We start from the raw sequence: 24,099 nt of genomic DNA on the forward strand, positions 1-24,099 counted from the left end.
TTGATCTAGGGACTAGATATTGGTTCTCACCAGTGGTTGTTAATCCTCCCTCGAGGCATTTTGATAACAAGAGACAGCAAAAAAGCAACTGGCTTAATGCGAGCAAAATATCTTCCACTATGCTTTCTCCTCTGCTCTGGAGTGATCACTTATGGGTAGGAAGTGGTATTTTCGAAATAAGTTGAAAATTACAAAATTTCAACTTGCTTTCCAGAATTATTCAATACTGAATATAAGAATTTCAGAAGGAGAAGGTGAAAATGTAAGCTAAAATAATTATGGGGAAAAATCATATGTATCTAGCAAGTATTACACATTTTTTTTACAATTAATCTGTATACAGTCTGGGGTTCTGAGCACCAATGTTAAGCTATTTGGAGATACTGTTCTCACATCTAAAAATATAATACTTAGGACTCTAAGTGTATTGTTTCTGTGGATTAATTAAGCTGATTTCCTGTAAAGTTTTGGCACTCTATCTACTCTCGATGTCAATGTAAAATGTTTATAGAATGGAGAACTTTAAATGTTCTCTCACTAGAGCAACCTGCCTATGAATTTAGCCTATTTTAAGTGAGAGTTTTCAAATGTATGCATCGGATGATATACTACCTTTTCTTAGGGTTTATAGGAGTTAATGTCATGATACAATTATAGAAAAACAGGAGTAAAAGACAGCAAAACAGAAAATTCTACTTTTGATGGCTGTAAGATTGAAGTACAAAAACAAAGAAATCAAATAATGAATTTGACTATCTCAGAAACTCAGTATCACATTTAGGATCAGCCAGGTGCTAAACTAATGATTTAGGGCCAAGATGATTTTTAAAGAGTGAGGCTGAAGAGTTTAAAACTAACAGAGACAGCATACCTGCGTTCATTTTGACCTTGGAGGGTTTGTTATTTAAGTCTTCAGTTTTCCTGTAGAAAGAAAATGATGTATTAATTTGTTCACTAGCGTGGGGAGCAAAATATTAAGAAAGTGTTTTTCTTTGGTTTTGGTGTACCTGTGAGCTAATATCACATTATCATTAGTCTTATTTAAATGAGAGTTTAATAAAGTGGGCAGAATTTATAATTCTATTCAAGTTAAACTTCAATTATTATTGGTCTTATTATCATAAACATAAACTCATGTTTTTGTTTAATGGTGATCATTAATGGATGAAAATGGAGTAGGGTTTCCATGGTTAAAAATTAAATTGCTCTCTCAAACATTTATAGTAACAGTTTTTGTTCTCTAAGCCAGAAAGGATCATTGATGGTTAAGTGCCCTCTACCAGAATTTTAAAAAACACTCTGATATTTTGAAATCATTAACTTTACATTATTCAGTTTATTGCATTATTTAATTTATTTGAGATTATTACTTTACATTATTTAATTTATTATATTCAATTTATTATTGAGTTAATTTATTGCCAGGAAATATTTAATGTATTTAAGCAATGTACTTGTATTTTGAGCAAGTATTCAAGGGTAAGATTCATCTATTTTTACTAAAGTGCAAGAAATGAATGATGACTACTAAACCCAGTTCTGTTTCAGTATCAGATGTGGTGGTTTTCCCCATTGGAGTGCTTGCTGTATGACAGTTGAGATTAATTTATTGGAAATGGGTTGGAAAAATGGTACTTGTTGTAGAAAACAAGTTTCAAAATATTTATAGTATTTCTTGATGTGTAACATGACTTAATTCTTTTCCTGGCATATTCTCTGTGCTCATTTTTAGAGTTTCTTACTTCTCTATACCCTGTAACCAAAGTGAAAGGATAGGCTCTTCAGGAAGCAATGCTTCTAAGAGGAAGAGCTCTCTGATAGTTGTTTAACCCTGGTCGCTTTGCCTTAGCTCCTGAGTAGGGCCTATTGTCAATGAACATGAACTTCCCTTACACCACACTTTCAGTTTCCATGTGCATTAGCACTCTAATATCTGATAGGTTAAAAAAAATTATCTATACCTCATGGTCAGTAAATAATAATAAATTAAAATGTCCAATTGGGAAGACTGGACAGCTACATTAAAAGAATCAGAAAGCCCAGAGATAAATCCACACACATATGGACACCTTATCTTTGACAAAGGAGGCAAGAATATACAATGGAGTAAAGACAATCTCTTTAACAAGTGGTGCTGGGAAAACTGGTTAACCACTTGTAAAAGAATGAAACTAGATCACTTTCTAACACCGCACACAAAAATAAACTCAAAATGGATTAAAGATCTAAATGTAAGACCAGAAACTATAAAACTCCTAGAGGAGAACATAGGCAAAACACTCTCAGACATAAATCACAGCAGGATCCTCTATGATCCACCTCCCAGAATTCTGGAAATAAAAGCAAAAATAAACAAATGGGATCTAATTAAAATTAAAAGCTTCTGCACAACAAAGGAAAATATAAGCAAGGTGAAAAGACAGCCTTCTGAATGGGAGAAAATAATAGCAAATGAAGCAACTGACAAACAACTAATCTCAAAAATATACAAGCAACTTATGCAGCTCAACTCCAGAAAAATAAACGACCCAATCAAAAAATGGGCCAAAGAACTAAATAGACATTTCTCCAAAGACGACATACGGATGGCTAACAAACACATGAAAAGATGCTCAACATCATTCATTATTAGAGAAATGCAAATCAAAACCACAATGAGGTACCACTTCACACCAGTCAGAATGGCTGCGATCCAAAAATCTGCAAGCAATAAATGCTGGAGAGGGTGTGGAGAAAAGGGAACCCTCCTACACTGTTGGTGGGAATGCAAACTAGTACAGCCACTATGGAGAACAGTGTGGAGATTCCTTAAAAAATTGCAAATAGAACTCCCTTATGACCCAGGAATCCCACCGCTGGGCATACACACCGAGGAAACCAGAACTGAAAGAGACACATGTACCCCAATGTTCATCGCAGCACTGTTTATAATAGCCAGGACATGGAAACAACCTAGATGTCCATCAGCAGATGAATGGATAAGAAAGCTGTGGTACATATACACAATGGAGTATTAACTCAGCCGTTAAAAAGAATTCATTTGAATCAGTTCTGATGAGATGGATGAAACTGGAGCCGATTATACAGAGTGAAGTAAGCCAGAAAGAAAAACACCAATACAGTATACTAACACATATATATGGAATTTAGAAAGATGGCAATGACGACCCTGTATGCAAGACAGCAAAAAAGACACAGATGTGTATAACGGACTTTTGGACTCAGAGGGAGAGGGAGAGGGTGGGATGATTTGGGAGAATGGCATTCTAACATGTATACTATCATGTAAGAATCGAATCGCCAGTCTATGTCTGACGCAGGATACAGCATGCTTGGGGCTGGTGCATGGGGATGACCCAGAGAGATGTTATGGGGAGGGAGGTGGGAGGGGGGTTCATGTTTGGGAACGCATGCAAGAATTAAATATTTTAAAATTAAAAAATAAAAATAAAAAAATAGAAAAAAAAAGAATCAGACTGGACTACTTTCTCACATCATGCGTAACAATAGATTCAAAATGGATTAAAGACGTAAATATACAACTTGAAACCATAAAACTTCTATAAGAAAATAGAGGCAATACTCTCTTTGACATTGGCCTTAGTAATGTTATTTTTGGATATGTCTCCTTAGGCGAGGGAAACAAAAGCAAAAATAAACAAGCAGGACTACATCAAACTAAAAAGCTTTTGCACAGCAAAAGAAACTGTTGACAAAACAAAAAGACCACCTACTAAATGGAAAAAGATATTTGCAAATAATTTATTGGATAAAGGATTAATATCCAAAATATATGAAGAACTCATACAACTCAGCATCAAAAAGTCAAACAACCCATGTAAGAATGGGCAGAGGATTTGAAAAGCCTTTTCCCCCTAGAAGACATACAGATAGCCGACAGGCACGTGAAAAGACACACACCATCACTAATCCTCAAGAAAATGCAATATGGGGTGGGAGGTGGGAGCGGGGTTCAGGATGGGGAACTCATGTACACCTGTGGTGGATTCATGTCAGTGTATGGCAAAACCAATACAGTATTGTAAAGTAAAATAAAGTAAAAAAAAAAAATGCAAATCAAAACCACAATGAGATATCACCTCACACCCATCAGAATAGCTGTTATCAAAAAGACAACAAATAACAAGTGCTGGCAAGGATATCAAGGAAAGGGTACCTTGTGCACTACTGGTGAGAATATAAATTGTTGCAGCCACTATGGAAAAGACTATGGAGATTCCTCAAAAAATTAAAAATAGAACTACCATAAGTTCCAGCAATTTCACTCCTGGGTATTTATCCAAAGAAAACAAAAATACTAATTAGTAAAGACATATGCACCCCTATGTTTGTTGCAGTGTTATTTACAACAGCCAGGATATGGAAGCCACCCAAGCACCCATCCATAGATTAATAAAGACGATGCAGCTTATATGTGCAGTGGAATATCACTCAGCCATAAAAAGAATGAAGTCTTGCCATTTGTGACAATGTGGACCTAGAGGATATAAGTGAATAAGTCAGGCAGAGAAAGACAAATAGTGTATGATTTCACTTATATGTGAAATCGAAAAAACAAGATAGGGAATTCTCTGGTGGTCCAGTGGTCCACATTTTCACTGCTGAGGGCATAGGGCTAATCCCTGGTCAGGGAACTAAGATCCCACAAACCCACATGGCAAAGCAAAAAAAAGTTTTTTTAATAAAAAAGCAAAGCAAATGAACAAAGATAACAAAACAGAAACAGAGTCACAGATAGAGAGAACAAACCGGTGGTTGCCAAAGGGGAGAGGGTGGGTGGAACAGAGAAATAGGTGAGGGCCATAAAGAGGCACAGACTTCCAAGCAGCAAAGTCAAGCTGTCAGGGTATGAAACGTGCAGTGTGCAGGATGTAGTCAATAATTATGTAATATCTTTGTATGGGGATAGATTCATAACTAGACTTAATGTAGTGATGATTTTGAATTGTATAGAAATATCGAATCACTATGTGGTGTAACAGAAGCTAGCATACTATATTGTAAGTCAGTTGTACCTCAACAAATAAACTAACAAGCAGACTCATAGGAAAAGAGATCAGATTTGAGGTTGCCACTGGTAGGAGTAGGGGGAATTGGATGAAGGCTGCTAGAAACTACAAAACTTCCACTTATAAGAGAAGTAAGTACCAGGTATGTAATGTACATGATAAATACAATTAACACTGCTGTAGTTATCTATGAAAGTTGTTGAGAGAAAGTCCGAAGAGTTCTCTGCACATTGAGAAATATATATTTTTTCTAATTCTTTAATTTTGTATCTATATGAGATGATGGATGTTCACTAAACTTACTGTGGTCATCATTTCATGATGTACATAAGTCAAATCATTTTGTTGTTTACCTTAAACTTATACAGTACTGTATGTCAGTTATATCTCAATAAACTGGATTATTTAAACCTGCAAAAAAATTTTAAAATGTGGATACTGGCTAAATAAAATGATACCTTCTCCCCCAGGGTAGAGGGAGAATTTGAGAAATAAACTGGCATGAAATCAATACACTCAAATGATATGAGATGTACGTATGAAGCAAGAAGAGAAGGATTTTATCTTTTTATGCCTACACTTGAATTACTAATATCCTGGTACTTGTACTAAGTTGCTTCAGTTGTGTCCGAATTGTTGCGACTCATGGACTATAGCCCATCAGGCTCCTCTGTCCATGGGATTCTCCTGGCAAGAATACTGGAGTGGGTTGCCATTTTCTTCTCCAAGGTCCTGGTACTCAATGAATACTACAGCAGTGAATATATAGAATAGAGAAAAGATAGTACTGATGCTCACCCCAATGTATTTTTTAGAGCTATACACTGAAAACAACACAGATGACATCCTCATTACGTAGTGTTCAGTGTTACATTCTTGCCCATCCACCCTGAAGGACGCTGCAGCTGCCACAGCCAGGACCGAGAGAGTCACAACATTACACTGAATTTCACCGTAAAATTTCATGCCAATCGACTTTAAATAGTGATTGCAGGACACTTTATTATGATGAGTTGTAACTCTTTTTTTTCAGCTAGTATAAATAAAGAGGCAAGGTTCTATTTTCTTTTTCCGAATACAAAAATAAACGTGGTACATAGCTAAGGAGCTCTACTCTGTAGCCTTAATACCGCCTGGATTGAGGGGATGCCAGTGAAGTCAGGGAAGAAGGCAGTGGTCAGTGCAGGAGCCTTGAGAAAGCCCCAGATGTATTTATTTTAATGTCTCAGTAGCAAAACTCCTAATATGTTAACCTTAAATGGGCAAAATAAATAGAAAAGAGAAGCCTCAGGGGATGTCTGTGACCAAGGCTGAAGCAACTGCTAAAACAAGAAGGAATAAACAAGCCTCCAGAAAAATGAGGACTGGAAAGACATTTCCCCAGTTCTATTTATCACTCCTTTTCAAAATACTTGGTGTTTAAAACTGTTTGAAGTTTTTCAAGTGGGAGGGGGCATAGGTAAACCTGCGGCTGATTAATGTTGATGTTTGGTGGGAACCAACACAATACTGCAAAGTGGTTACCCTTCAAATAAATAAATTTAAAAAAATGTTTTAAGTTTTAAAACTGAATCGCAAAGACAGTGTTTGACCTGGGATAGTAATAATTGCTACAGAAAACATGAAACTGAAGGAAGGCTAGTTCTCAAAACATGAAACCTGCTACTATAATAATGTTTTGATACCAAGTTTGAGGAACTAATTATCAGCATTTATTGTCTGAATTCAAATGCCGATATTTACAAAGTATCTGACACTCAAAAAGGTAGAATAGGATTATTAGGAACAAAGAAAGGCATCACAAATCCTTGAACTTGTCATCTTTAAAGTGATGTATCTTGTTACTTATAAATGTAATTTGTGAGTTTTTTTTTTTTTTTTAACTTTGCGTTTAGATGTCGAAACGTGAAATGACTAACTTCCTAATCAGGAAAGACATTTTCCAAGTTGTTAAAAGAAGTGTCACAGTGATTGAGCTCTGCAGAAGAACCCGAAACCCAAGGCTTCTTTGGTGACTAATAAAAATGCGTGATTTGATTTCCATTATTTGTGCTAAAGCCATTAACAAGTCTACAGCTGAGAAGTCTCTTTAGACAGTTAGAACTAAGGCGAATCTAATCTCTTTTGTTCTGTTTTGAAAAAGTGCCTTTGATGGTACTTACATAACAAGCACAGATTATTCTGGAAAGCATCGAATTCCTGGAGTGTTTACTTGCTACTAGGAGAGACAGTATTTCAAGTATTCTCTTGAACTGGAATTATACTAGGGCCAAGACTATGAAAACTGACCATAAAATGCAGGCTACCTTGAACCTCAGCAGATAATCCACAGGGCAAAGAACTATCTGTGCATTCAAGTGTCAGAAGGATATTCAACAGGTGGTGTGGAGCTCTATTTCCTTAAGGTCAGTTCTTGCTGAAGTTTTTGTATAAAAGGCAACATAAAGGCTTCCTTGGTGGCTCAGATGATAAAGAATCTGCCTGCAAATGTGGGAGACCTGACTTCAGTCCCTGGATTGGGAAGATCCCCTGGAGAAGGAACCTACTCCAGTATTCTTGCCTGGGAAATCCCCTGGACAGAGGAGCCTGGCAGGCTACAGTCCATGGGGTCACAAAAGAGTCCAACATGACTTAGCACTAAACAACAGCAACAATTTGTATATAGCAGTGGGTTTGTTTTTCTCATAGGTCAGAGGGCAACGACATGATTTTGTGGCTATGGTCTCTTAATTTCCCTTGAGTTACTTTCAATGATCAGATCTCTCTTTTTTACTGGATCAGAGTAGTCTTTATTTCCAACATGACAGCAGATTGGGTCATTTAAGTTTTGAATGAGGATCTTAAGATGTTTGATTGCTCATTCATGGACACCAACATGACTTTGTGCCCATAATCTTATAGTTCTGCTTGAATTCTTTTGATTATCGGGCATTCCATTCTGAAGAGGAGCAGGGTCAATGCCTCTCCTCAATTTTGTCCAAGAATTCTGTGTTAGTTATGTTATTTTTGTAGACTTGAATTTAAGCACCAAGGCCAGCTGTACAACTATAGGACTACATTTTAGCTCAGTTAATGTGAGGATTTTAAGACTGGAGCCTGAAAGATTTTCCATGGAATAATTTTAATCCAGTAAATTGCTAGGTCATTTTAAAATTATTCTATTCAGAGTTCATATATAATTCAGAAGATAGGACACACAGAGTGGTGGGAAAACATTGAGGAATGTTAGATTTTTTTTAAGAGATATATTCTAAACACAAGAATAAAAATATGGTGCATATTAATTTTATGCACCAGAGTTTAGCCTGAATTTACTTTGAAATGGGGTCATATGTACCATTCTTTCTGCATAAAATACCCTGAGTGGTCAATGCATTTCTCTCTCTCTCTGGTAGGATTAGCAGTATTCATAAATGCCAAATGATTTCACTTTTCAATTATAGCCAAATGACATAATTTAAGTTGTTGACATGTATCCTTTCTACTGTGTTAATAGGCTGCTTTGAAATGTTCACGGAAAATACCCCAAGTTGTTTATTATGTTCTTTACAATCCCTGAGCTTAGATAAATGAGAATCCACGTCAACCCCTTTTCTGAATGGTTTCTCTGAGCTGACAGCCGGTCTATGATGCCAGCTCGGGGGCTCCTTTGCCTCTGAGTGGGTGGCACAGATCATCTCAGTCAATAATGAGGGCACAGTTGTCCCTGCTCAGCCTCCATATAAGAACTTAAATCCCTCTGAACATTCCTGAATGAATGCTGCCTAAAGATGGGTCCTTAGTATGCAGAAGTCAAATTACCCATAGCATTCACACATGAATGATGGGGTCAGAACACATTTAGCGTCATTTCATAGGAATAAGACAAAATCATTACTGTGAATAGTGATGAACAAAAGGACATGAGGTCATTGACTATTTTCATAAAAGTACAGTGTTCTTTTTCATTATACCTGGAAAAATTTCCTGAAGACTATAGAAACACATGTTATAAGTGAACTGAATAGTGTTGGTTCAAGAATAGGTCTTGAAGTCAAGTAGACCTGTATTCAAACCCAGTTTTGCCCATATATTTTTCAAGGAAACTAGCAATTTTATTTCTGAGACTACAATGCAAGCTAGTCCAAATATGTACAGATTTTCCTTACAAAGAATACTAGTCGATCCTGGTAGATAATTTTCTTTCTGATGCTATTCCAAAGTTCCAAAGTCTGTAATTTACTCTCTTATTTAATGATAAAAGAATATTGGTTTCTTTTTGCACTAAATGATCAAGTGATTTAATATTGCTCTAGTATCCTACATTCATAATATCTTTTACTTTCATAGTACTTAAGACTGATTATAGAATACATCTAAGTACTTACAAATGCATTTTTTTCTAAGTCAAAGCTATTGATCAACTTGATAGTATAGTACTAGGAAATTTCTGTTGGTTTCTATTCTGTAAATCAAAAGCCAAATATATTCCTAATGAAAATAAGCCAGAACTTTAATGTGGACCTGGTAAGTCAGACACATCATCAAAGAGACATGTAAAGAATTAGACTATAGAAACACATGTTACAGGTGAACTGAATAGTGTTGGAACTATAGGTCTTGAGGTCAAGTGGACCTGGATTCAAATGGGCACAGTTGTGCCCATTTGCAGCCATCTAAATAATTTATTCACTCAGTGGTGTCCAACTCTTGTGACCCCATGGACTATAGCCCACCAGACTTCTTTGTCCATGGAACTCTCCAGGCAAGAATACTGGTGTGGGTTGCCATTTCCTTCTCCGGGGGATCTTCCCAATTCAGGGATTGAACCTAGGTCAGTCTCTTGGATTTCAGGCAGATTCTTTACTGTCTGAACCATCAGGGAAGCCCTTAAAAATGATTTATAGCAACATATTGTCATCTTCAGCAGCAGCAGCAGGAGCAGGATGAAACACCCTCCCCAACTGTTGTGAACCATCCCCAGATTGGCTAACTGGCATCATTCCCATTCACCAACATTTTGAAAATTTTGAGACAGACCTTTACCTTTGATTGAGTCATTTGAATGTAATCAACACTTTCCTGAAAATACAGAGACTTTATTTTATTGCTTTAGATTGAACTAAGCCACTACAGTCTATAAAGTTAATTTGTGTGTATTTTCCCATTACTCAATTATTCCATGCTCAACTTAGTGACATATTGGAATTGAAAAGGAATTCTGCTTTCCAGGCAGCTTTTCTTCCTTAAACAGAGCCTTCTTTTAGCTGAGATTCTCCCCCTGCCCTCTGCCCACTGCAGTGAATAAGAGGAGACAGACCCAAAGAAATAGTTGAATCAAACACTAGCCTCTTGCCCCAGTGAAGTTCTTACTACTGAACCTAAGGGGAAGGGACACTTTAAAGGTTGTAACAATTAGCTTTAAAAAAAGACTTTCCATTACCTTTGACAGCTTGTAACCTAAGGTGATGGTTGGAGGAAAGAGATGTCTATTAAATGTCACATAAAGAATTGTGTGGCAGATTGCAGAGTGACATCCTGGTGACAGCCATCCTTGTTTATTTCACTAAGTGAATGTGTCTCCCCTGCCATCCACCGTTGCAGAGAGTACCATAAATTTCTACTTTGAGAAGAAAATCTATGATCTTTTAAAAGAAACACTTTCTTTCTGATTTGAAAGAAATAAAACTGTCTCTATTTGCAGATGACTTGATATCACATATGGAAACCCTAAAGATTCTACCACAAAAACTGTTAGAACTAATCAATTAACTTAGTAAAGATGCAGGATACAAAATCAATGTGCAAAAATCAGTTGCGTTTCTATCCACTAATCACTAATATCACTAATCACAAAATATCAGAAAGAAAGATTAAGAAAATAATCCTGCTTACAATTGTGTAAAAAATAGCAAACTACTTGGAATCAATGAAACCAAGGAGATGAAACACTTGTACACTAAAAACTATAAGACATCAGTGGAAGAAAAGGAAGAAGCTATACATAATGGAAAGATATTTCATGCTCACAGCTTGGAAGAATATTGGTAAAATGTCTGTACAACCCAAAACAATCTATAGGTTCAAAGCAGTCCCTACCAAAATTTAAATGACATTTTTCACAAATAGAAAAGACAATTCTAAAACCTGTATGGAATCACAGAAGATCATGACTAGCCAAGGTGATCTTGAGAAAGAAGGACAAAACTGGAGACATCACACTTCCTCATTTCAAACTCTATTACAAAGCTATAAAATAAAAAATATGGTATTGGCCTTAAAAACAGACACAATGACCAATGGAACATAATATAGAGCCCAGAAATAAACCCATGCAAATATGCTCAGTTTATTTATGACAGAAGAGCCAAGAATATATGATGGGGAAAGGATTGTCCCAAACGGCATGCCTATCTTACCCCATACACAAAAATCAACTCAAAATCCATAAAAGATCTGAATATAAGGTCTAGAACCATAAAAGTCCCAGAAGAAAATACAAGGCATAAGCTTGACTTGCTAAGTCGCTTCAGTTGTGTCCGACTCTGTGTGACCCCGTAGATGGCAGCCCACCAGGCTCCCCTGTCCCTGGGATTCTCCAGGCAGGAACACTGGAGTGGGTTGCCATTTCCTTCTCCAATGCATGAAAGTGAAAAGTGAAAGTGAAGTCACTCAGTCGTGCCCGACTCTTAGCGACCCCATGGACTGCAGCCCACCAGGCTCCTTCGTCCATGGGATTTTCCAGGCAAGAGTACTGGAGTGGGTGGCCATTGCCTTCTCTGACTTAGGTCTTCGCTATATATATATATATATATATATATATATATATATATTTGTACTTGACAACAAAAGTAAAGCAACAAAAGCACAAATACACAAGTAAGAGTATATCAAACTAAAAACTTCTGCACAGCAAAGGAAATCATCACAGAAGGAAAAAACAGCCTACAGAATGGGAGAAAATATCTCCTAGTCATATAGCCGATAAAGGGCTAATATACAGAATATATAAAGAACTCCTATAAATCAACTGCAAAAAGCCAAAACTCAAAAAAGACCAATTTGATTAAAAAATGGACAGAGGAACTGAAGAGACGTTTTTCAAAGAAGGCCATTCAATGGCCAACAGGTACATGAGAAAGTGTTTACCATGACTAATCATCACGGAAATGCAAATGAGAGCTACAATGAGATTTTACTTCACACCTGTTAGGACAGCTACTATCAAAAAGGCAAAGAGATAACAAGTGTGCTGGTGAAATGTGGGGATAAGGAAACCCTTGTGCGCTGTTTGTTGGTGGGAATACACTGGTGCCGGTACTACAGGGGAAAATATAGAGGTCCCTCAAAAAGTTAAAAACAGAACGACCATATGATCCTGGAATCCCACTTGAGGGAATATATCCAAAGGAAATGAAGACAGAATATTGAAGGGCTGCCTACACTCCCGTGTTCACTGCAGCATTAGTCACAGCAGTCAAAACATGGAAGCAACTTAAGTGTCTGCCAACCGATGAATGAATAAAGATGTGGTGTATTTACACAATAAAACATTATTCAAGTGTGAGAAAGAAGGAAGTATTGTCATTTGTGACAACATGGATGGACCTTGAGGGCATTATGCTAAGCAAAATAAGTAAGACAAATACTGCATGGTGTCGCTTATATGTGGAATCTAAAACAGGAAAAAAAAAAAACAAAAAACCATCAAACTCATAGAAACAGCGAGTAAGAAAGTGGTTGCCAGGGGCTGCGGGTGGGAGCAGGGATATAGGGAGAGGTTGGTAAAACGGTACAAACTTTGAGCTGTCAGAGGAGTAAGGTCTGAGGATGTAATGTATGACATGGTGACCGCAGTTGATAACACTGTATTGAAGAATTGAAATTTGCTGAAAGTAGAGGGCTTCCCTCGTGGCTCAGTGGTAAAGAACCTGCCTGCCAATGCAGGAGGTCCCTGGGTTGGGAAGGTGCCCTGAAAAAGGACATGGGAACCCACTCTAGTATCCTTGCCTGGGAAATCCCATGGACAGAGGAGTCTGGAGGACTATAGTCCATGGGGTTGCAAAAGAGTCAGACTGACTTCATGCCTAAACAACAACAACAGAGAAAATAGAATTTAAATATTCTCAACAAAAAAAGAAAGGATTAATATATGAAATGATGGATGTGTTAACAAATGGAGAGAACCCCTTCACAGTGTACACGAGTCATCTCTATGTACACTTGCAACATCTTACAGTTGTGTATGTCAGTTATAGCTTCCATAAAGTTGAAATTTAAAAATGTTAAGTATAGTTATTTCGGGATTTCCCTGGTGGTTCAGATGGTAAAGCATCTGTCTACAATTCAGGAGACCCGGGTTTGATCCCTGGGTTGGGAAGATCCCCTGGAGAAGGAAATGGCAACCCACTCCAGGACTGTTGCCTGGAAAATCCCATGGACAGAGGAACCTGGTAGGCTACAGTCCATGGGGTCGCAAAGAGTCGGACACGACTGAGCGACTTCACTTCACAGTTATGTTCAATGTAAAAAAACAAAAGAACCATATTTTTTAAAAATTTGAACTTTGAAAAATTTCCTCCGTTTTCAAAATTAAAAAACCATTATTTATCAAAGTATAACTCATTTACAATATAGTGCTAATTTCTGCTGTACAGCAATATGACTGAGTTATATACATATATACATTCTTTTTAATATTGTTTTCTATTATGGTTTATCCTGGGGTATTAAATATAATTCCCTCTGCTATCAAGTAGGATCTTGTTGTTTATTCATAAATTTCCTCCTATTTTTATTTTTAAACCTTTCATTTTAATTTTTATACACTGATATCACATTAGCTGATATAAAAGGAAATTAAATAATCTAGTTTAATTTTGTATATATCATATGCAGACTTTAAGTGGAAGCAAACATTAAATGCTGTGGTAGTAGTAAAGAAGTATAATTTTATGTGTTTTATTTTTTTAATTTCAACTGAAAAGGACCTGGGATCAGTCATTTCAATTTTTGAGGTTAGGCTTTTGGGGAATAAGAGAAATGACTGCTCCAAGATCAAATAGGAACAAGTTGACACTCAAAACTGACTTAGCTCTCCTGACAGTGAAGAAAAGGCATCTCCTTTTAAGACATCTTCAAATGTAATTGAAATCAAGCTGCTTCCCCTTAACACATTACAAGTAATTATAAAACAGTATATTAGGCATAGTGCCTAACTGGGTGCTGAATCCTACCTACATGGCAGGGGCTACCAGACAGACATACATGTACCTCCTACATCTGAGGAGGTGTGATAGATTCTGTAGGTAAAACACAGACCTGGTTGATGAATAAGTAAGGACTGTTAACAGAGGACCATAGATTTATTCTTCTAGAACTAACATGGAGATAATGCTTGCTTATAACAAGGATTTCTTTTGCCCAACTACTACACAAGCCTAAATAGACAGCTTTATTTAGGCGTAAGCCTAAATCAATAACTATTGCTTTTTTTTTTTTAAGAAAACCTCAGAATTTTAAGTTAATATTTATTTGGACGTATTTCCATGGCAATGTTATTTTATGAAATAACTACCTTTAAATAATCTGCTTATTGTTAATTGACTATTAAAGAGTCACATTTTTTCTTTTGATTGAACGCACCTGCTTCCTGAACACCTGAAATAATGTTTGCATAACTTAGCAAGGGCAAAAAGCCTGCTGTATACTGCCAGCAGTAGTACAAACCTGTGTTGTCCGACATGACTGAAGTGACTTAGCAGCAGCAGATATGACATGGTAAAACTCTATTTGCTACTCTATCTGGGATTTGAATTTGGGGGGTGCTGGTGGTGGTAAGAACTTTGCTCTAATTTGGTCACTTAACATTTAAATAATATTTCTCTCACAAAGTTTATTTAGAATGAAAATGTATCTCAAATCAGTTCACAAACATCTTAAGATAATTGGACTAATTTGCGAAAACCCAAGGAAGAAAATAAAGAGGCCACTGAAGGAAAATACTGCCTCTGAAGAAATCCTGAATTTATTAAAAGTTGAAACTTGGTATTTTTGCTGAAGAGTGGGTAGTTTATGACACTATTCATTGGAGCCAAAGAAAATAGATAATAAAGACAGATATCTTCTATTTTCATTGTTAAAATTATTGACTTCTTATATCCAAATGTAATATTCAGAGTGCAAAAGTAGTTCACTAGATCTTTAGCAAGAAATCTGGCAAAATGCTTCATGACATCTCTATGTACTAATGTGAAAGTGTTAGATGGAATTACATATGAATTAAAAATCATTTTCAGGAGCACCCTTCCCCAGCTGTGTGTGTTCAACATTTTTATTTTTTGGGAAAATAACTAGTATGTTTATCAGTTCCACAGAAGGCATATACCCAAGAGAGGACTAGGTAACAAGTAGAAAGACAGATTATCTTAACAGGCTGAGTTAAACTTTAACAGGGATAAATAAAAAGTCTTGCAACTCAGCTACACCAAATTATTTCATGATAAGGTTGAAAAGATTGATTTCTCAAAACTTAATCAGAAATATGTCTGCGAGCTTTAGTGGGCTGCGAGCTCAGTGTGACACAGGGGTTTAAAAATGTGATTGTATCAATATAAAAATGAGCAGTGGTTGTAGAAATCAAGGAAGACTATGATCTCACTTTTACACTCACGTTGGCACCTCATGGCCTCAATTTTTTAAAAAATGTCATTCTTTTGGTTTTCTCCATGAGCCAGCCTGCTGTGGATGTGAGTGTCTCCCCAGATTTTAGAGGCTAGCCCTGAATGCTGAAGGAAAGTGGAGAGGCCTCTGAGTGATTCGGTGGAACATGCTGTCATCTGAGTGTTAGCAGCCATAAGAAAATTATCGACAGTGCCCTGATTTGTTTGTTTTGTTTTTTTCATCTCAGGGAAGTCATCTCAGTGGCTTTTAGGATTAATACTCTTAAATTATTCACACTGAGGCCTTGCACTGACAGGGAGAAGAATAACAGTTGTAACTCAAAGTTTCAGTATCCCTTAGGATGCACCTGAATTTAAGAAACATGATATCCAAGTGTTCCCCGGTGGCTCAGACTGTAAAGAATCCTCCTGCAATGTAGGAGACCCGGGTTTGATCCCTGGGTTGGGAAGATGCCCTGGAGAAGGGAATGGCAACCCACTGCTGTATTATGTCCAAATGGAACTATTTCTCAGTGCTGCATTTTTAACGATTTGGTTTACAACTATCATTAGGAAGGATATAAATAACCCCATCCTAGAACTAAGGGCTTTAATAATTCTGCATTATACAACAAAACTGGAGTTGATATCTGTTCCTCTTTTGCTCAACAAGATGCCAACTCAAATGACCTCACTTGTAGGTCTTAACCAAGTCACATGTTCCCAGCATTCTTCACTTTTTAATACCTAATATAGTCCTTCATACCCTGCCACTATTTAAAGCTAAAACTTTCACTCAACCTACCAAAAATAGGCAAAGAAAACAGCATACAAATTTATACTTAAATTAAACATTGGCAAACAGTGAAAATTATCTGAACAAAGATTGTGCCCTTTCATGACACCTTGGACACACTCACTACATCAAGAAATGACTGGAATACTCTTTAAGATGATTGTTGAACATATTTTAACATATACAGTTAAAGCCTTATTTGATCTGCTCCTTGTTAGTCTTCCCTCCCTGCTTTTATCTATGGGGAGAAGTTCTCTACTTTTCTTCTTTTTGAGTTTTGGCTGCTCTTTGAAAAGCAAAAAAGACTTCATCTTGGCTTCCTAATGACCTGAGGATTCAGGGCAGGCTGGGTTCCCCTCCAGGTAAGCTGTGGCATGGGGTCATGATCTTAAAAACCCACCCTGGGCTTTTTGTGCCCATCATGTGGACTCTGCTGTGAACTCCATCAGGTTCACAGATAGCGACTGTATCTGCAGTGAACATCCCATGACCAAAACCTGACACTCCCTGACTTCAGCATCATTTCTTCTCTATTAATGGAGAGCAGAAGCATTCCCTCATTTCTCCTGCAACACTGGAGACCTAAAAACTGTGTTATGATCACATGCTGTCATAGTGATTCTAGCAAATGTAGTTGAGAGCGATCACATTTCTGTTTTCTAATGCGAACTCATTCAGTTGGGATGTTACCTGTCTGCCCTTCCTATGTCAGGGTGAGAAATGGAGCCCATCATATTATAATTCACGTCAGGTTGTACACCTCAAACTTACAAAATGCTGTATGTCAATTATAACTCAATTAAAAAAAGAGAGAAAATATAGCTCATATTCCCTCAAGTCAGGAGAGAGCCAAAGATAATGGGTGGATCAGAAAGTTAGCAACTTTCCACTTTGTGGGAGGGACAACTTCAGAAATGTATTAATACATATACCGTCATCAGCAGCTAGGAAGTGGCAGAGTCAGGATTCAACAATCCATGTTTCAGGGAACCTTCAGGTACATGTTGTTTAACATTCCCTCAAGGTCTTCCTTGTATGAAAGTGAGTGTCAGTAGTTAGTCTTCTGTGCCTATATGTGCTTGGGCAAATCTCTGCAGTTCTTGTTGCCTGAGTGTTTTAACTTATAAAATGAAAGTCTTGTTTTAAAATGCAAAAGCACATAAGGTTCTTCCGTGGTCTGAAATTTTCCTAAATCCAAAAAAGGTATAGTTAGTTTATATGTATTGAATGGTACAATCCAGTATCCTTACTAACATGATTGTATATGATATAAAGCAGAATCTTCTTGGAAGTCAGTATTTTAATGACTCATTTACACATTAAAATTCAGAAAACAAGATTTTGAAAGACCTGTATTTCTAGTAGCATCAGTATGTGACAGATACATATTAGTGCGAGTCTGAGCTTGCCCATGGCTGCTGTCCTCTAGCTGCCCCGTTTACGTAAGTCCAGGAATGAGGTCCATAGCACTCTTTCTATATGGCATGTCTTCCCATATTACCTCAAGTGCCTTTCAGTGGAGATGATCAATTTTAAGATTTCATGTGGCCTAAAACAATATCCATTTTATAAATGTACATCCAAAACAATTTGTATAAAAATAAAGTTCAGTCAATAAATTATCATCACCTTTTTAAAGCTTTTTCCATTACGGGTGGTGTGATGGTGTCAGGGACATTGGGAGTGACAAGGATCATTGATTTTGGGGGTTTTCTATTAGAGTTTGCAGTGGAAAAAACAGATAAGTCAAGAATGTGGTTTCAAATTCCAAATGTTACATTATTTTGCATATCTTGTATTTCCAAGAGTAAAGTCTGTTGACCTTTGAGGAAACAAAAGGCTGAAAGATCTCAGCACATTGTGTTCCAAACTAGTATTTTTATTACATTTTCTTAGTGGCTGAATCGGTCATGTCAGCGCTTGCTAAATTATAATAGCATGTGAAGTACAGTGTTATTTCACATGATTTTTCATGTGGATGATTGCTATTATATGCTTTGGTTACTGTGGAAGCTTGACATCAGGCTCACAAACAAATTACCAAAGTCTTATGACCCACAGAAATTTCAAATCAGCCTGTTCCTCTTTTCAGAAGCTTTGGAATTAGACTGTTTACTTAGCTTAAGTCATGATTTTAGGATATTTGGTTGTTTATATGGCAATTGTATGATACACATGTTATTGAGTTACAGTTGACTAAGAAAGAAAATTAAGGATAAGGATGAATTAGCAAATGTTTGTGAAGAAACAATTTATTTCCTTCAAAAACGTAGATTAACTTTAGGTCCAGGAAATAATGCCAAAAAATGGGTTCTTTATTTTAATAAACACATGAGAATCACTTGTGCATGTGATGTCAATTAACATGTACTAAATGTTTCCAAAAAGGCTTATTTTATGTCGAGTAGGTATTTATGCTAGCATTTTCTTTAAGAACCTAGCTTTTAATATCATCAAAAGTAAATGGCAGCCTAGACCCTCATCCAATTATTCTTATTTGTAAATTGATACATCTAAGTTACATTTCAAATATACTTTTTTTCCACTTCATGCTGGGTTCATGATTCTTTCCCTCTCCCCAAACCTCACCCCATTTTTTAGCATTCCTTAACTCAGAGAATGTCTCCATGCATTCATTATTCAATGCATTAATTCATTAATCAAAAAAATTGAAAGCAGACATTGTATAAGCAGAACTTGGGAACCTTGACCATTCCCTGTCTCTCAACTGTATGTGTTTGAAGTTAAGAGGAGACATCTAGCCCTGGAAAGGACAGTATGCCCCTATCGCAGCCCCACAGGAAGAGATTTGGGTATGAGAGGATAAGCATTTTTAGCTCTCTGAACTTTCTGTGGGCCAAACACAGGTAAAGCATATAAAAGCGCCTTTGTGTAACGTCTGCCTTTCTCTTTCTGACTTCAGCCTGTATGACACACTCCAGGCGCATCCACACCTGCAGATTTCGATGCTGAAGGTATCACTGCTTGCCCCGCCAGCCCAGTGGTGGCAGCTCTCAGATGCACTTGTCACATCTCTCCACATCTTTGCATCGCTCTACATGACAGTCAGAGGATACGCATCTTCCCAATCGCCTTGCTCATCTTCATCCGCCTTTAAGGGGCCCCTGTGCGCGCATGCTAAATCACTTCAGTCGTGTCTGACTCTTTGCGACCCCATGGACTGTGGCCCGCCAGGCTCCTCTGTCCATGGAATTCTCTGGGCAGGAATACTGGAGTGGGTTGCCATGCCCTCCTCTAGGGAATCTGCCTGACCCAGGGATCGAACCTGTGTCTCTTACATCTTCTGCATTGGCAGGTGGGTTCTTTACCATTAGCGCCACCTGGGAAGACCCCTTAAGATGCCCAGGCTTCCTCTATGCCTTGACACTAAGTGCACAGTCTGGGCACTTGGTGGCTCTCAGGGAATCAGATAATGATCTTAAGGGAGAGACAACTTGGATGCTCCCTTCCTAGAGAAGATGTTCCTACATGAAGAGCAAAATGCTCATGGACCAGTAACGCAGCATCCTCAGCAATGTATGGACATTCTGGCAAGCGACGTGTCTCATGTCTTCCTTCAAGTTTACATATGTCACTGCACAGCAACTCATAATAAATTTACTGGGTCAAGAAAGGCTATTGCCATAAATATACATAAAATATCAGAGACAGGAAGCACAAATAGCATTTGATTCCTTTGCCAGCACCAAAACCATCATCAGAGCCACCCTCCATGGCTCCATTAAGCTCTTGTTCATCCTGATTCTGAAGGTTTATTATCAAGAGGAAGAATGAGCCATCAGATGGATGAGTCATATTTTAGTTATAATCACAGGAACATTCAAAAATGAAATCATTTTATTCAGCTGAACAAATCTTATAAAAAGTAAATTACTTCATTTACCTTTGGCAAAAAGACTAGTTTAGCTATTTTGAGTTCTCCCTGGAATTATCTCACCCATTCTTTCCACCCTGTGTGACACCTGCTCCCATCTCTCCCCTTTCCCAGTGCTTCCCTGGTCACACCAGTAAAACAGGAAAAAAGCAGGAAATGTGCTGAAAACCTTCACATCATCAAGGCACGAGGGAAAAGGCCCCACAATCATCAGTCTTTTAAAAGCGTGCATCTTTCAAAGAAGCAAATACTTTCAAGACAGTTTAATATTTTCATCTTTATTGTTGCTTTTTTATGCCATCTTTTAAAATCCGAACTGGAACATTCTTTCTGGATTTCCAAGCTTCAGCTGTCTCTCTGTCTATCTCTACATGTGTTTTTGAGTATACATGCTTCTCCCCTCACTCCAAATTCTTCTTACTCCAAATTTTCAAGATAGAGTAACAGTGTTTTCCCCTATATTTACTGTTTAAGTTCTTTCCCACACAACGGCATGATGCCTGTATTTTTTAGTATGGCTGTTAGTTTCCAGCACTTGAGTTGTTTTTGTTTCAGTCTTTATTTTCTGTGTGAGATACACAGCTGCTTCTGTGCCGTGGGAGCCCTCGTCTTACGAGTTATGGGCTTTGCGTTGCGCGTTAGTGATGAATGTTAATGGCAAAGTGAGCATCACCAGTCTGCTGCCCACACTGTGTGGGAGGCAAGAAGGTCTGGCAGTGGAGGTGCAGAGAGACCATGTACCTGATGGGGCTGTGAGAAACCAAGCTCTTCGGGTAAACGCTGAGGGACCATAACAGATGCAAAACTGAGTCACAGCTCTATTCGTAAATTGCACAGAAATCTATCCCAAACATAACAAGGATCCTACTAATTAGACATTTGGAACTATTTTAAAACCAATGTAATGCCTTCTACAACGAGATAGAATTATGTAACAGATCTCAACAACTTTTTATTACAGATATTTTGCTTCTCAAGTTCAGGTAGAGCAGTTCGCAGAAATATACAGGTCTGACCAGCGTTTCCGGGCACATGGTCTCTTGCTGTGCAGCCTCGTCCAGGTGAGCCCTAAGAGTCAAACACCTGCTAACGTGGCAGAGAAGGGCAGCGCATCGCTGGTGTCCTTCCACCCTTGTTCCGTGTTTTTATTGCCATCGTCTTTTCGTATTATTTTTTTTGTTTGTTAGTTTCATCACAGTTGGGTTTATACTGAGCCCAAGCAAAATTCCCAAACTTAATGTTGGGCTTTAGGCAGTCATCCTCGAAACAGTGGCAGAGTAAAACATGAATGTGTTTGAAAGAGAGACTGGGTAACTTAAAATTACAACTATTTGAAGATTCATAAATTGACTTCCCAAGCCCCTGCCTGTCCTCAGTGTGCCAGGCTTGGAACATCACCTGCCTGCTGGCCGTGTCCACCTGGATGTCCACCGGGCACGTCACCCACCCTCTCCTCCCTTCACTTCTCCGTAAATAGCATCACCATTTTGGTTGCTCAGGCAGTGCCATGATATTTGACTTAGATTTTCTCTTATATCCCTGCCCCTCATTTATGAGCAGATTCTACTATCTCTGCCTTCAGAGTATGTCCAGAATCCAAATGCTTTCATTGCCTTCTCCACTACGGCCTTTCACTTTAGTCTAAGAACTATTTCAGGAGGCTTGCAACTGGTCTCCTTTCGTCTGCATTCTGCTGTCCCCAGAGTGTTCAGAATGATCTCTCTAAAAGCTGAGCACTATCACTCAGTCCCCTCGTGGAAACCCTTCAGGGCCTCTGGTCTCCCATGCTTACTGTAGTCTACAGGGTCCTCGGGGTCCTGGGCCCTCACTCGACCTCGGGCTTCATGCTGCCCCTCCCTCCCTGCTTGTTCTGCTCCAGGCTTACAGACCTCCTCCCCGTGAATACACAGGCCAAGCTCACATGGCCCCAGGTCTTTGCCTTTGCCTGGAACACTCCCTTTGTATCTGCAGCTCTCTCCTTTAGCCCTTCGTGTCTAAGTTCAAACACCCCGTTGTCAGAGAGAGCTTTCCTAACCATCCGTTACAGAATTCCCCCTCCCTGTTTCCTTTACCCTTTGCAAGCTTTTTTCATCAGAACCCTTCTTATCATCCCTCACCTTATGTTTGTTTATTATCTCTTTCCCACCCCAAGAACATAAGCTCAGAAGACCAGGGACTTTTCTCAGGAGAATGTGATTCAGAGGCAGGAAGTTCAGTCATGGGGTGGAGCCTCCCGGGCAGTTCCACCGACACACCGGCCTCCTGTGGCTCCACCCAGGGTAGTGCCGGGAAGTGATGAGTGCTACCAATTCCTGAAATCAATACCCGCCACCTCCCTTTATAGTTAATGCAGAGACAGTCAAACGTTACCACTTAGGCAGCAGTGGGAACTTTTGCTGTTATGAACTGGAGTACAAGAAAAAGAGTGGATCAGATCAGTGTTTTATAATTGGATCAATAGAAACTCTAATCATTATGATTTGCTAATTGCGCCACTGTCATGTTGCAGCATCGAACACATCAATACTGCCGTATGTTCATCCTGAGCACCATTATTTGCCTTTGTTGTCTTCTCATGTGAAACTAGACAAACAGTCACCAATCAAGTTTGGACTCTGATCAGGGGCATTGGTTCCAAACAATGCTGACGCAGTTCAGTGAAATTTGGAATCAGTACCACTACTTGTGATCTTAACTTTAAGTCTACATGGGACAGGTAGCTACCACCTATCCTAAGTATAATGAAAAAATTACTTCCTTGGTGGGAAGAACCTTCATTATTTAATTGGCTGTATGGTGGATGTTCTATCTTACATTATCAAAACATCAAGTTTTGTTAAGATCTTGAGTGGTGAGGTTTTGACTTCTAAAAAGAACACATTAAAATTTTTAACAGGTTGTCTTTCATTTATTTCTAAAGGAGTATCCCGAATAATGGGAGGGGCCAACAGGCTAGACTGTAGTATATTTTTGGGCAGTGTCTTACAAGTGAGCCTCAAAGAACCCCATAGCTAGACCACAGATTCTATACTTGGTCTAGACATGGTTCATATCAGGTCAGATTGGAGTTTCATGGATACGCTAAACTGGTGTCATGTGGAATGATGGCAGATTGTACAAGCTTAGTGTTTATTTAAATTTGCTTTAGGTCTTTTCCTCATTTGCACACAGAATGTATCCTGAAATTTGACGGAGATATGTTTTATAACAGCAATAAGCAATACTATCTTGCCACCTGTGTATTTTGAATGATTTTAGGTTTTCACTTACATCAGCTTCAGAACATATCTATGACAAGGTAAGGAGTTGTGTTTCTGGACTACAAGTTAAAGGCTTATAAGCCACTGTCAAAAAAAGAAAATCTACTTTACAGTGGCAGTTTTCAAGGAAGGTTTTAGGAAATAAGGTTTTCTGGTATGTATACATGAATTCTTGGAAATAAAAACAAATGTACTTAATCATTAGCTTTACACTACTTTTGGAAAGCATGTCTAAATAGAACAGTAGTAAAAGGAAGTGTCTTTAATATTTATGCTGACATAACAGGCATAAATTGGAATTATCCCAGATAATAAGGCAAAAAAGGGACTTAACAAAATTCATTCTCTTTTAATATTAACATAGTTAATATTATTCTCCAGCAATTTATAGAATTTAATATTATTCTCCAGCAGTTTATAGCTTTTTTTCTCTAAGAAATATCCCTGCATTCTAAGAAAAAGATAACGAAGTTAAGAA

At 38.0% G+C, this 24,099-nt stretch overlaps 1 protein-coding gene across 44 annotated transcripts in view; it reads right to left on the reverse strand.

Annotated features, from left to right (window-relative positions):
* SORBS2 (sorbin and SH3 domain containing 2) overlaps positions 1-24,099 on the reverse strand; it is a 211,515-nt gene that overhangs the window by 99,304 nt on the left and 88,112 nt on the right. For 32 of the 44 annotated variants that reach the window (XM_070289512.1, XM_069573212.1, XM_069573222.1 and 29 more), the window contains one exon: positions 872-921. The exons of the other annotated variants lie outside the window; for them this stretch is intronic. In XM_070289512.1, coding sequence (XP_070145613.1) covers positions 872-881 — 10 coding nt within the window. In that variant the 5' untranslated portion in view covers positions 882-921. The remainder of the gene's footprint in view (positions 1-871; positions 922-24,099) is intronic. 44 annotated transcript variants of the gene reach the window in all.

Source organism: Ovis canadensis, chromosome 26 (genome assembly GCF_042477335.2).
Source record: "Ovis canadensis isolate MfBH-ARS-UI-01 breed Bighorn chromosome 26, ARS-UI_OviCan_v2, whole genome shotgun sequence".
NCBI classification, from domain to species: Eukaryota; Metazoa; Chordata; class Mammalia; order Artiodactyla; family Bovidae; genus Ovis; species Ovis canadensis.